Raw genomic sequence first — 12823 nt, 5'->3', positions numbered from 1 at the left:
ATTGTAAGTCTGGCGCTATTCCCAAGATTTCTGAGGATTCCTAGAGGGCTTATGCTCTCATTGTCACCCTTGGATGGAATTCTTGATCCATGTTCCCTGTCTCACTTCCAACAGCTACACTTTCTTTCTATGCAGCTCTGCTCCACTACATGGGGCCACTAGCTCTCCTTTATTAACCAAAGCACACAACACAAAACTGTTATATGTGGCAGACTTTTAGGAAAGATCTGGGGCCAAGAAGGGTCAGTATGGCAAGTACGACAAAGGAATGAACTTTTTATTCAATATTAGTCATTGCTGCCCAAATATCCTGGCCATCCCTGCTGTAGGGAATCTGCCACAGGCTCTTTCTCCCCATGGCATGTCAACATGATCTCCCAATGGAGATCGCTTCCTTGGAGATCTCTTCCTCACAGTTCACTGTCCTCTTAGTTCACTGTCTGTTGAAGAGATGTTGAATGCACAAAGGCAAATACCCATATTTACACAATAAAGTATTCATAGGAAATACACTTAAAATATTAAAAATGCCTATCTCTGGGTGATAGGATTACAAGTAACTAATATAATCATCTTCAGCATTGCGTTATCCCCCTCCCAAATTTCTACAGTGAACAAAAACTATTTTTAAATAGAACATACTTTTATTAAAATATTCAATTCAAGTGGAGGCTGGGTGGCTCAATCAGTTAAGCATCTCCCTACAGCTCAGGTCATGATCACGGGGTCCTGGGATTGAGCCCCACATCGGACTCCTTGCTCAGTGGGGAGTCTGCTTCTCCTTCTCCCTCTGCCTCTCTGCCTGCTCCCTCTCTCTCTCAAATAAATAAAATATTTAAAAAAATTAAAAAAATTTTTCAACTCAAGAATATATTTTATATCCCATTGCATATCTGGCAATAGAATATGAAATATATTCAGTTTCCATGTGTTAACTTAGTATACTGACATTTTTCACAAAGCAATACTAGTAACTTGAAATATTTCACTTTCAAAATCTAAATGTTGAATTTCCCTTCTTTGCCCAGAGTTCACTCTCCCTTCCCCTATACATCTTCTTCTTCTATTCATACTAATCCTGCTCCTCAAATTCATCACAACTTCTAGCCCTTAGATGGCTCTCTAAAGCCGTGGTCTCCAAGTACTTTGACTTTGTTCCTGATTCCTTATCAGCAAAAATATCTAAACATGGACCCTAATAAAAAGTATATATACTTAGAAAATCTTTACATGTACAACTATAATAATGTATCATAAAATAGAAATAAAAATTAAATAGGCATCAGATGAAGATGAAATAAGATTGTTCAATGTAACTGATATAAACCAGTGCATTAATAATAAAATACATTTTGTAGTTGATAATGCTTTATTATTTTATTTTTTCAAAGATTTTATGTATTTATTTGACAGAGAGACACAGCGAGAGAGGGAACACAAGCAAGGGGAGAGGGAGAGGGAGAAGCAGACCTCCCGCTGAGCAGGGAGCCCAATGCAATGCGGGGCTCCATCCCAGGACCCTGGAATCATGACCTGAGCTTAACGATGGAGCTGCCCAGGCACCCTCACTTTATTATTTTAGAAAAATCTTAGTTTAACCCTCTGTTGTTTAGTAAATAAAAAAGATTGATTTATCTTAATGCTTGATTTCAGTAACTCATTCTACTTCAAAATTTTGTCAGTTATAATATGAGCAGGTGAAATAAAGATATTTAACTAATTGTAGAGGTGTATATATTAAGTGATTAGAATAGCAACCTCTCAATCAGAATGGACACAGGCTTAGACATCTAACCCCAAGTGTTTTTACCAGTTAACCATCAACCATAATTTCAAGGAAAAAACAATGGCACTCTAGTTATATTTGGCTGTAGTTGCTTTTAACCATTAATTTTAAAATAAAGTTTAAAAAAAAAAAAAAGGCCAATCTATGCCTTTGAGGTATAGGTGTTGTTTTAACAAAAACATGTCCAAGTGACTGTTTTAAAAGGATTAAGCTATAGAGGAAGAATTTGGAAAAATAGATGTTTGGAAAATTTTTCACTGATTCCTGACTTTTTCCCCCAACATTGTTTGTTATATAGAAACACTTTTACTCTGTGCATGCTTAAAACCAGAATTTTATAACTGAAATGGTAGAAATAATTAAGAAATGAGTATTAGGATCTAATAAATTAGCTAAAATTCCTTTTTCTGTTTTGGACTTCTGTCTTTGAAATATAAAGCTATGACAGTACCCTTTCAATAAACTTTCTGCTAAATCAGTCTATCAGCTTCTGTTTCTTGAAAAAAGTGAACCTATCTAAAAACTCAATCATACGGCTAGTTATTATATAGGCTTATGTACATAACTAATTTGTTTCCAGTATAAATTGTGCATTCTTTGAGAGGTAGCACCATCTCTTACTCATTGCTTGTAGTTACTTCTTGGACACCTAAAATGCCAGGGCTGGTGCTAAGTGCTTTACAGTCTAGCCCTTGAACAACCTTATGGCCTGGCCTGGTACTGGTATCTTGCTCGTTTCACAAGTGAGAAACTTCAGGTGATTTTCCTAAGACCACACAGCAACTAAGATGCAGCGCTGAGGTGTGAGCCCTGACGTCTGGCTCAGGGTCATCATGCTTAATCAGAGCACCATACTGCTAGGTTAAGGACACCTAGCTTTAAATGAAACAGAGTCAGCACTTTATTGGTACAAGTTGGTAACAACCAAAGGAACAGAAAAACAGTATTAGAAGCATTTCCTTATTGAACTAGATTTATTGTAATTTAATTGAGGGGAAAAAAGCATACTGCTATTATATTGTAGTTCTAGTTTGTCAAAGAAGTGGCAGCTATGATTTTTACTATTTCTCAGCTATAGAAATCTCAGATGAAAGGCTGGGTAACAGCAGGAATTTGTAATCTCATATCTTCCTGAATTACTGTTTAGAGAACAAAATGCAACAGGTGACTTTTTAAAAATTGATGGGGACTGAAATGTTTCTTTTGGGTTTAAAAAGAAAAGGCAGGTCTAGAGAAAAGTGAAAGACATAGATTGACAAGACTTCCTACCCCAAAAGAGAAAGGAAATAGAAACTTACATTTGGAAAACAAAGAGAAGAATGAAAATGAAAGTTATCAGAGGAAAACATCTATTCAAAGAAAAAGCAAAAAATAAACTAAATCACAATGCGAAATTATAGATAAAGAAAAAAGACACATTTTGAGAGACTGAGGCTTGGCTTTCTCCACCTTCAATCTCCTCCCTCCAGAACGGTCCTATCAAGATTATGGAAGATTCCTAAAAAAGAGGTCCCTTTCTATTTTCCTTCTGGTGTTCATACTCACACTCAGTCTTCTTCATTCAATCCTCATCTCTCAAAGTGACTCTTACTTGAGAGTAAATATGAATTGTTATTGATAGATATTATGAAATGCTGGTGGTGAGAATTAGAGGGTGTCTATATGAAAAATCAGCTGGCGAAACTGTAGTGTGCATTATTATCTAGGTCTTACTAACATCAGGAACAAGACAAGGGTGCCCACTGTCACCACTCATATTCAACATAGTACTGAGGTCCTGGCCAGAGCAGTCAGGCAGGAAAAAGAAATAAAAGGTATCAGAACTGGACAAAAAGAAGTAAAATTGTCTCTATTTGTAGATGACATGATTTCATACAGTGAAAATCCTAAGGACTCCAACAAAAACCTGTTAGATCTAATCAACTAATTCAGTAAAGTTGTAGGATATGAAATCAATGTACAAAAATCAGTAGCATTTCTATACACTAACAACAAATTATGTGAAAAAGAAATAAAGAAAACAATTCCATTTATGATAGCAACAAAAACAACAAAATACTTAGGAATGGATCTTACTGTAGGTCTCATAGCATTTGTTCCCAAGTGGCACATTGCCTATTTTCTAGCTATTATTTGGTATCTGTCTTCCCACTTCCACTTGAATGTAAGTTCCATAAAATTAGAAGCTTTGCTCAGTTTTATTAACTACACAAGAGCAGCATTGACCATATTGTAAATACTTATAATAAATATTTTTAAATGACTACATGAATGAATGACATAATCTGAACACCAAACACGTAAGCTTCTACTTTTGACCCTCGGTCATCCAAATAGCAATTTGACGGTGTTAGGATGATGACATTATTTCCCCATATTTAGCCATCAATCCCTTTGTATCCTCCAGTGATTGACATTCAAGAACAGAAGAATGGGCATCAGGGGACAGAATGGTTTTTGGTTGCTTGGTTGGCTTTTGTTTTAATGTACAGAATGAAACCTGTCAGCACCTCCAGGGCAGGGGTGGAGGGAATTTCTTGGAATAGTCCTAAAAGATATCTTCATAGACCCAATAACTAAAATTGATCATTTGAATACTTTTGTAAAAACATATAATTTAATCTCTTTTTTTAAGATTTACTTTGAGAGAGAGAGAGGGAGCGTGAGCAAGTGGGGAGAGGGGCAGAGGGAGAGGAGACAATCTTAAGCCAACTAACCACTGAGTGCAGAGCCTGACGTGAGGCTCGATCTCACAAACTCATCAGATCATGACCTGAACTGAAATCAAGAGTCAGACACTTAAACAACTGACCCCTTAATCTCTCTCTTTTTTTAGGTACAAGGTCAAATCCCAAAATTAATACATACTGGTATTTTATGAAGAAACAGAAAAGAATAATATAAAGCAGGTCCACCTGCAAGGCCAAAGTTTATTTCACTTCAGTAACTTTCACTATGTGTTTGACATTAGACCAGCCGCTAAGGTCAAGGCAAATAAAATTCCCATTGAGGGTAATCAGCAAGGACCTACTGGTTAGGACCTTCTACTGTTTGTATTCTACTGGTTAGTGTGTACACATGGCCTCTCTTCAAGCAGCTTACAATCCTACAGGGAAGAAAATAGCTTAGCTATATAATATAATTAGAGCATAAAATAAGATGACGTGCTATAAAAAGCTCAACTGAGTATTTTGTATGCCTCTGAGAAAAACAAGGACTCTGTATTTCTCTTATCCAGTCCAAAGCAGCAGTAGGCTCCCCTGTCCTATCTAAACTTCATTGAATATGCTTAGCTAAGAGATTACTTTTCCTAAATGTATCTTTTTAATGGCTTAACTGACCCCTCCCTTCTCCACATAATTCTAGACCAAGAGATTCTCATGGTGAAGCATACACACTACCGCCCACAGGCCCCCAGAACCGCAGAATGTGAGTAGCAACCTGAAGGACTCACTTTTATGTGGCTTCTGTACTGAACCGAAGCTGCCATTTTTCAGTGTGGGTGTCTTTTTTTTCCCTCATGACATAGACAAATGTTGATGTTTACTACAAGTTGGTACATTAGTAGCTAATTAAGTTCCTCACTGCTTCAGCCAAAACTTTCTGTATTGAATCCAAGAAAAGAATGGCAGCTATATCAAAAATAAGTTGTTGGGGATTTTTGTTTTGTTTTATTAAAGGAAAGTTGTATATTAAAGAATATGGGGAACTTACAGGCTGGGAGATAGAAAACCTTCATTCTTGGCTTGCTCTTAAACTGAGTTGGTGGTTAGAGTCCCTCTGCGTCTGTCACCAGGCCCTGGTCAAAGCCAAACAAATACTACAGTTTACACATCAGTCAGTCAAATAAACCCTTTATCATTATTCCCTCTTTTTCATACCCACAAATTCTCAGCGGAAAGAGCTGGCTTGGGCGGACCCACGGGAAGTCAGGTTTACTCTAGACCGGGTGCAAAGTTCATTCATTCTGGGGCTCTGGGTTCACACCTCTCTGGAAAGATGTCTTCGTAGCTTTATTTTCTCCACCTGCTTCCTACAGTGTGACCATCTTATCTCCAGACCCGGGGTGGGGGGGGAGGTGGGGCAGAACCCACCTGTATGCACCAGCCGAGGGTAACTCCTTGCTGGCGTCAGGGTCCGGGGCTGTTTCTCTTCACTTCTGGACCGGGAAGTCCCGCATCACGCGCTTCCAAGCCCTCCACATTTTCGCTGACGGGGTTGGGGGGAGGGTGCGGTCATGCCAGACGGCTGTGGGAAAGAAGTCTGAGTTTTGAGGCACAAAAGTCAAAATACCTGCAGGCGGAGAGTGGCTGAATCGCGGCTTTCGAATTCGCTTTCCTTTTCCGTTTCACACAGCGCCTGCCACCAAAACACTGTTCTTGCCACAGCCGACCGAAGGGCGTCTCCTGCGCTGGGAAACCAACACATCCCCGCCCCGGCGGATTACGTCTGGAAAGGCCCGAGGAGGACGCAGAGAATCGAAACAGAAACCCAACTCCGGCGAACTACAAGAACTGCTTTGCGGAAAGCGGGGCTCAAAGCTCGCACCGGAGTTGGCGGCGGCGGCATCTGGGTCCCTGGCCAGGGCGAGCACAGCCGAGAAGTCGGAGGGGTCGCGTCCGCTCGCAGCTTCGCGCCGCCGGGTCCCTGAGACCCGCCCCCTGCTCAGGTGCGGCCGACCGAGCACCCCCCTGCCCCACGCGCCGCCCTGGGGGTCCTGCGGGCCACTGGCTCGTCAGGCACAGCGCTGCGGACCCTGCGGCTCCAAATCGACCGCGGGACACCCAGCTCACCTGTTGAGCAGAGAACCGCAAACCGTCCGTCTGTTGGGGAGAATCCTCTCCCTTCGCTGCGAGAGGAAAGATGTCGAACAGCTATTCTGCAGACAAGAGTTTCTGCTATCTCATCTCGTGTTTCAGGGCCAGAGTGAAAACGTACATCCAGGTGGAGCCGGTGCTGGACTACCTGGACTTTCTGCCCAATGCCGTGAAGGAGCAGATCCAGAGGACCGCGGTCAACGCTGGGAACATGCAGGCGGCTGATGAACTTCTGAACGCTTTGGAGAAGGGAGGCTGGCCCCCCGGCTGGCCTAGACAATTTCTGGTGGCCCTTCAGAGAGCAGGTAGCGTTTTAGCCGCCCGCTACCTGAACCCAGAGCTCACTGACCTGCCTTCGCCATCCTCCGAGAATGCTCATGATGAGTGTCTCCAATTGCTGAACCTCCTCCAGCCCACCCTGGTGGACAGACTTCTGGTTAGAGATATCTTGGATAAGTGTGTGGAGAAGAAACTGTTGACAAATGAAGACCGTAATCGGGTAGGTGTCAGTTCAGATGGAGGCAGAGTTTGTAACTCGGGGCTGCTCCTGCCTTTGCCCCACTCCAAATGTTCTTGGATATCTCTGGGTAAATTTGGTTCCCTCCTTTCTTGAGAAGAGAATAGTTAGGCACTTAACATATTTTGAGAATTGGAGTACGAAGAAAGCTCTTTTCCTAATCCTTTCACTAAAAGAAGCCAAAGAGGTATTAACTCCAAAATAGTAACTCATACTAATAGATAACATTTATTGAGCACTTACTATAGGCGCTTAGCATCATTTGCAAAACTTATGATCAGAGTTCATGCTCCCAATAACTCATTACGATTTTTAAGGTTATTAATGTTGTTCTACAGATGGGAAAACTGAGGTAGGTTATGTAACTTGCCCAAGGTGTCCCCGGAAAGCAGTAGCAGACTTAGGGATTTTGGTTCTGGTGGTCTACAATTTTACCTCTCACTTTATATAGTTCGATAGAACAGGTATCAGCAAACCATGACCCATGGTCTAAGTCTAGCCTATTACAAGTTTTTGCAGGCCCAAACAATAAAAATAGTTTTCACATTTTTAAATTTCCAGTGCTCATAAAGAAAGTTTTATTGGAACAGAGCCATGCTTATTCATTTGCATACTACAACTGCTTTCGCACTTTAGGAGCAGTTGAACAGAGACCATACAGCCCACAAAGCTTACAGCATTATCTGAACTTTACAGAAAAAAACTGCCAATCTTTGGCCTATATTATTATAAATTATGCCATTTGATCTTGGTCCAAATGGAGAAATTACATCACACACACACTTTTTTTTTCTTTGATCAAAGTTATGACATTCTCTGGGAATTAAAAGTCGTAGATAATTTATTGGAAAAAAAATGTTGCCAGTTGCAATTTTTCATCTTAGCAAAGGCATTTTGACAAGGTGAATTTTACAGGTCACTTTACACTTAATGTAATGTTTTTTGTTCATTGTTTTTCAATGAACAAGGATGTACTGTGAAGTATAGAAATGCTGACCTACGTTGAACATGACTTATTCTGGGTTGTAAGTAAATAAATATCTTATTTTGGAAAGCACGTAAGCAAATAACCAAACCCATGAGTAAAAGTCAAAGGCTTTATCTAACATGCTATGATTCTGACTTTTTCTTTCCTCTCTCTCTCTCTCTCTCTCTCTCTTTCTTTCTTTATTTTGGATTCATCAGTTGTTTTTGTCTGCATTGCAGAGTTCTGGACATTGGCCTCATGTTAGCCTGTGATGTAACTTTGTCTTTAGCAACTAAAGTTGATAGTCCTTTGTAGACTTGACAGCCATAGGGCCTGTCCAAAGACCCAAGCATGCATCTAATTTTGATGGCTGCTTTTCCCAACAAGTAAATTACTTTACACTGTTGTCTGTAACGTTTATGTAGTTTTGTGTATTGAGAACCAGCTAGAACGCATTATAGTAGTCCAGCTGGATATGACAAATGTGTACATCACTGTGGCAGAATCTTAATTTGGAAGACAGTATGCAGCCTTCAAGCCAGCTGGAGATGGAAGATGGCATTTCCAGCCACAGTAGCTGTTAGGAAGTCCAGAAGCAACAGAGTCCAGTAACACCACAAAGCTGTTTATGTTTGGTGGGTATGATGTCCCGATTGCCAGCGAAACAGCACTTCTCCTTATTTACTCTAAATACTTCTGCCTATCAGCATCACTTTTGTCTTGCCTGGATTGAATTTCCGCCAGCTAGATTTTATCCAAGTTCTTGATTCTGGCAAGCTTGGAGGCAGCTAGCAGTAATGCAAGGGATTTGACACAAAGAAGATGTAGAGTAAAAGGACATTTATGTACTGGGTAGCAGTTAAAGTCAAAGCAACCCAAACTCTCCCTCAAATTCATATTTCAAAAGAGGCTCTGAAAGATGGAGGAGCTATGCATTTGAAGCTTTCTGAGGCGGAGTAGTGACATTCTGGAATCATGTCTACATGTCGTTTTACATGTATCATCATCAAAGCTATCAAAGACAATGGAAAAATAAGCTATCGGAGACAGTGAGAAAGAAGCACTAGGTTTAGAAGAATCTGTATTGATCTGGGGTCATTGATGAATATTTATCTCAAAACAGCAAAGTGTACTGGGGAAAAACACGAGAATTTGGAATGGGAAACCTGGTTTTGAGACCTATGTTTGTTTCTTACTCTGTGTGTTACTTTGGGTCAAGTTATTTAAGTTCCTTGATCCTAAATTTACCCATGAAAATGGACATAATATCTCCTCTCACTCATGGTACCTTAGCGAATACAAATGAGAAATCATGTTTATGAAAAAGCTCCTTAATGAATAATAATAATAAAGAGTTGTTTTGACATGATGACGATGATGACTTTTCTCATCATTCACTTGGTTACAACTCCTTGTGAATTTAAAGTTTCAGAGATTTAGGTGAATCAACCACATTGAAACTAAGATCTGCTTAAAGCCCCTGCATTAAACTGGGATTCCAAGGAAAAACTATGTCTTTCATCTTTAGAAACCTAGCCAGGACTAGGTATAGAACTGGTACTTAATAAGTATTAACTGATTGATTGAATTTATTTCCCACAAGTTGTCTGGGATAAGGGATAAGAACACGTGATGTCATGGATTGCCTTGCCAGGCATTTGGAAATGGATGGATGATGGACATAAGATCTCCAAATTTGCTTTTGGATATCCTAAAGTAATATTTGACTAAGAAGTCAGGACTTCTAAAAAATATTTTATTATAATTATTTTCTGTTTTCTAGCAGACATTTTCTACTTGGTCTGTCATTTTAGTTTATGGTTCTCATGTCCATCCCTGCAACCCCTGCCCTTCATACACCAGAGCCTCTGGAAATTATCCTAGATTTAGTTTTGTATCCAGCAAGTACCCAAAGAAACTTATTTAATGGATTGACTGTTCATTCATTCGGTTTAAATTTATGGAGTGACATCTTGTGGCAGATATCATGCTAGTGGTGAAAAGACTAGATAATAATGCTGATACTGTCTGTGCGGTCATGGAGCTTATGTTGTAGTGTTGATCGGTATTCATTCTTGTAATAAATAGTTAATGTCTAGTGTATGCAAGGTACTATTATAAATACTGGAGAGTCAACAATAAATACCAGAATCACTTTACAGATCATTATAATATAATGATCCTTAATAGAAAAGGGCTGCCCCTGTACTGACCTGTTTTATTTTAGGCTGCTTCGTGACCTCTTGGCATTGAGATCCATTGACATCCATTGACTTAAACATCCATGAACTCTGGAAAAGAAGTGAACATATAGACATTTCCAGTGTCTTAATATCAGTCTGAGCAGATGAAGACAGGTTCATGTTTCAGTCCCAGCCAGTTCAAAGCATTAAACATCCAGAGTCCAGGAAGACCCCATATGCCTTCAATTTACAAGGGAGAACCAGAGATACTTTGTTCAGTCCAGCTAGAAACCAAGTCCAGTGGTCCTTATATGAAGCTAAAACATGAGTCAGTCTCTCCCAGCTCATTATATTGTCAGGTAAATTAGTATGTGTAAGAATTTTATTAGGAAGAAAAAGTACTAGTAAGAAGTTAGTTATGTCAATGTGATGATATTTATTCATTTAGAAACACATTAACTTTTCTTTAATGTTATTCCTTTTACATTTATTAGCTAGAATTCTTTTTTTATTAACATATAATGTATTATTTGTTTCAAGGGTACAGGTCTGTGAATCATCAGTCTTACACAATTCACAGCACTCACCATAGCACATACCCACCCCAATGTCCATCACCAAACCACCCCATCCCTCCCGCCCCCCTTCCCTCCAGCACATTAACTTTTTATGGGGAACTAGTTTTTTTTAAATCTCTTTTTAAATTTAAATTCAATTAACTAACATATAATGTATTATTGGTTTCAAATGTAGAGGTCAGTGATTCATCAGTCTTATATGACACCCAGTGCTCATTACATCACATGCCTTCCCTAATGTCCATCATCCAATTACCCCATCCTGCAACCCCCCTCCCCTCCAGCAACCCTCAGTTTATTTCTTATGATTTACAGTCTTCTCTTATGGTTTGTCTCCCTCTCTGATTTTGCCTTGTTTTATTTTTTCCCCTCTTCCTATGGGGAACATTTTATTTTATTTTATTTTATTTTATTTTATTTTATTTTATGGGGAACTATTTTATTTTATTAAAGATTTTATTAAGATTTTATTTATTTATTTGACAGAGAGAGAGACAGCAAGAGAGGGAATACAAGCAGAGAGAGTGGGAGAGGGAGAAGCAGGCTTCCTGCCAAGCAGGGAGCCTGATGCAGGGCTTGATCCCAGGAGCCTGGGATCATGACCTGAGCCAAAGGCAGACGCTTAAAGATTGAGCCACCCAGGCACCTGAGGAACCAGCTTTTAAAAATTCTTTGTTTTTAACATAAGTTTTGCTTCCTGATTTACTGGTATGAGAGCTGAGCTCTGCTGTGTTAAAAAAAAAAAAAATCACCATTATATTTAAATTGTTATCTAAGATTTTTATGAAGGAGAGAAAACATTTTTATCAAACAATTTTGTCAGCAAGCCAGTGCCTAGTGGAAATATCATTGATTTCTGTTGGAAAGAAAAAACATAGATCAAATAATTTAGAATGTGAAAGCATGTAATTGTATTACCAACCAATTCATATTTATTTTATATCCTATAAATTAGTTAAAAATGTATCATAGATATTTTAAACTGCATATTTAGAGAAAATGCTCAGTGGCGGGGGAGCATAAGAATCATTACATGTCCTGTTGAAGTCTTAAGTCTGAGTACTCACCTCTCAAGAATTTCCATAATCAAGTTTAATGTTGGGATCTAATGTCTCTAGTATGTTTTAGAAGAACAGATTAAGTAAAAAATATATATATGTATTTACATATATATATATATATATATATATATATATATATATATATGGCTGTTTCAAAGGGAGCTGATGCTACTTTCTAGCACCCAAACTCAGAAGACTTCTTTAAAAATTCAGAATCTTGATGAAGCTGCTAAAATTGTATAGGTGTTACATGTAGTTCCACTGTTCAAATAATAAAAATATTCATAGGAAATAATGACATAATGATCCTCAACTGCCTGAACTCAATAAGGACAAAGCAAGCTTGACAAATGTAATTCTATAGTTAAAATCAACTTAACTAATTAATAGTGGAAGAAGATTTAGTGCCAATAATATAATTAGGTTTTTAATGAGAGTATTCATTACAGTGTCCCACTCTTTTTAGAGAAATGCTTTCTGATTACTGCTGTCAGATGGATTTAAAGGTGATTAAAGAGTGCGGTAATTAAAAATAGGAATGGTTGAGTTAAAAGAAGGTGCTCAAACCAGTCTTACTAAAACATCTTTAGCAACTATGGTTTAAGTTAGCAGATAATAATAAAGATGTTACAAACACCAAAGAAGACAAAAAGTTTCCATTAGGAGACTAATGAAGTTAGACAAAAGGTGAGAAATCAGCAAGAATCTGCTTAGGAAAAGCTGTGAGGGAGATGGACTGAAATCACCTAAATTTTATTAAGTCCAGTAGTCATCTTACCCACTTCTTGTCAGAAAATGCTTAAAATTGGAGACAATTAGTAGCTATAATTATAGCTCAGGAGGGCAGTATTTGGCCCCTGAAGTCAGTTGCCTGGGATGAAATTCTACCTCTGCTCTTTACTAGCTTTGTGGCT

At 38.8% G+C, this 12823-nt stretch overlaps 2 protein-coding genes across 3 annotated transcripts in view; one reads left to right on the top strand and one right to left on the bottom strand.

The window, feature by feature from the left end:
• Positions 1–6232, bottom strand: part of LOC111145333 (grancalcin) — a 48986-nt gene extending 42754 nt beyond the window's left edge. Inside the window, exons 1-2 of one of the 2 annotated variants that reach the window (XM_022500204.1) lie at positions 6080–6232; positions 5501–5585 (exon numbers count right to left, since the gene is read on the bottom strand). The gene's annotated coding sequence lies outside the window, so the exon portion shown is untranslated. Of the gene's footprint in view, positions 1–5500; positions 5586–5880; positions 5972–6079 lie in introns of those variants that run through there. The other variant, XM_022500195.1, reaches the window with a different exon arrangement.
• A 186-nt stretch (positions 6233–6418) lies between these two features.
• LOC111140996 (interferon induced with helicase C domain 1) overlaps positions 6419–12823 on the top strand; it is a 55315-nt gene continuing 48910 nt past the window's right edge. The window contains exon 1 of the mRNA XM_022493302.1: positions 6419–7102. Within this exon, the coding sequence (XP_022349010.1) occupies positions 6650–7102 (453 nt within the window). The 5' untranslated portion in view covers positions 6419–6649. The remainder of the gene's footprint in view (positions 7103–12823) is intronic.

This window comes from Enhydra lutris, unplaced genomic scaffold, assembly GCF_002288905.1.
Source record: "Enhydra lutris kenyoni isolate GAN:26980312 unplaced genomic scaffold, ASM228890v2 scaffoldscaffold1, whole genome shotgun sequence".
In the NCBI taxonomy this organism is placed as follows: domain Eukaryota; kingdom Metazoa; phylum Chordata; class Mammalia; order Carnivora; family Mustelidae; genus Enhydra; species Enhydra lutris.
Note: the sequence above shows the minus strand (reverse complement) of the source record. Positions and strands in the feature narration are given on the sequence as shown.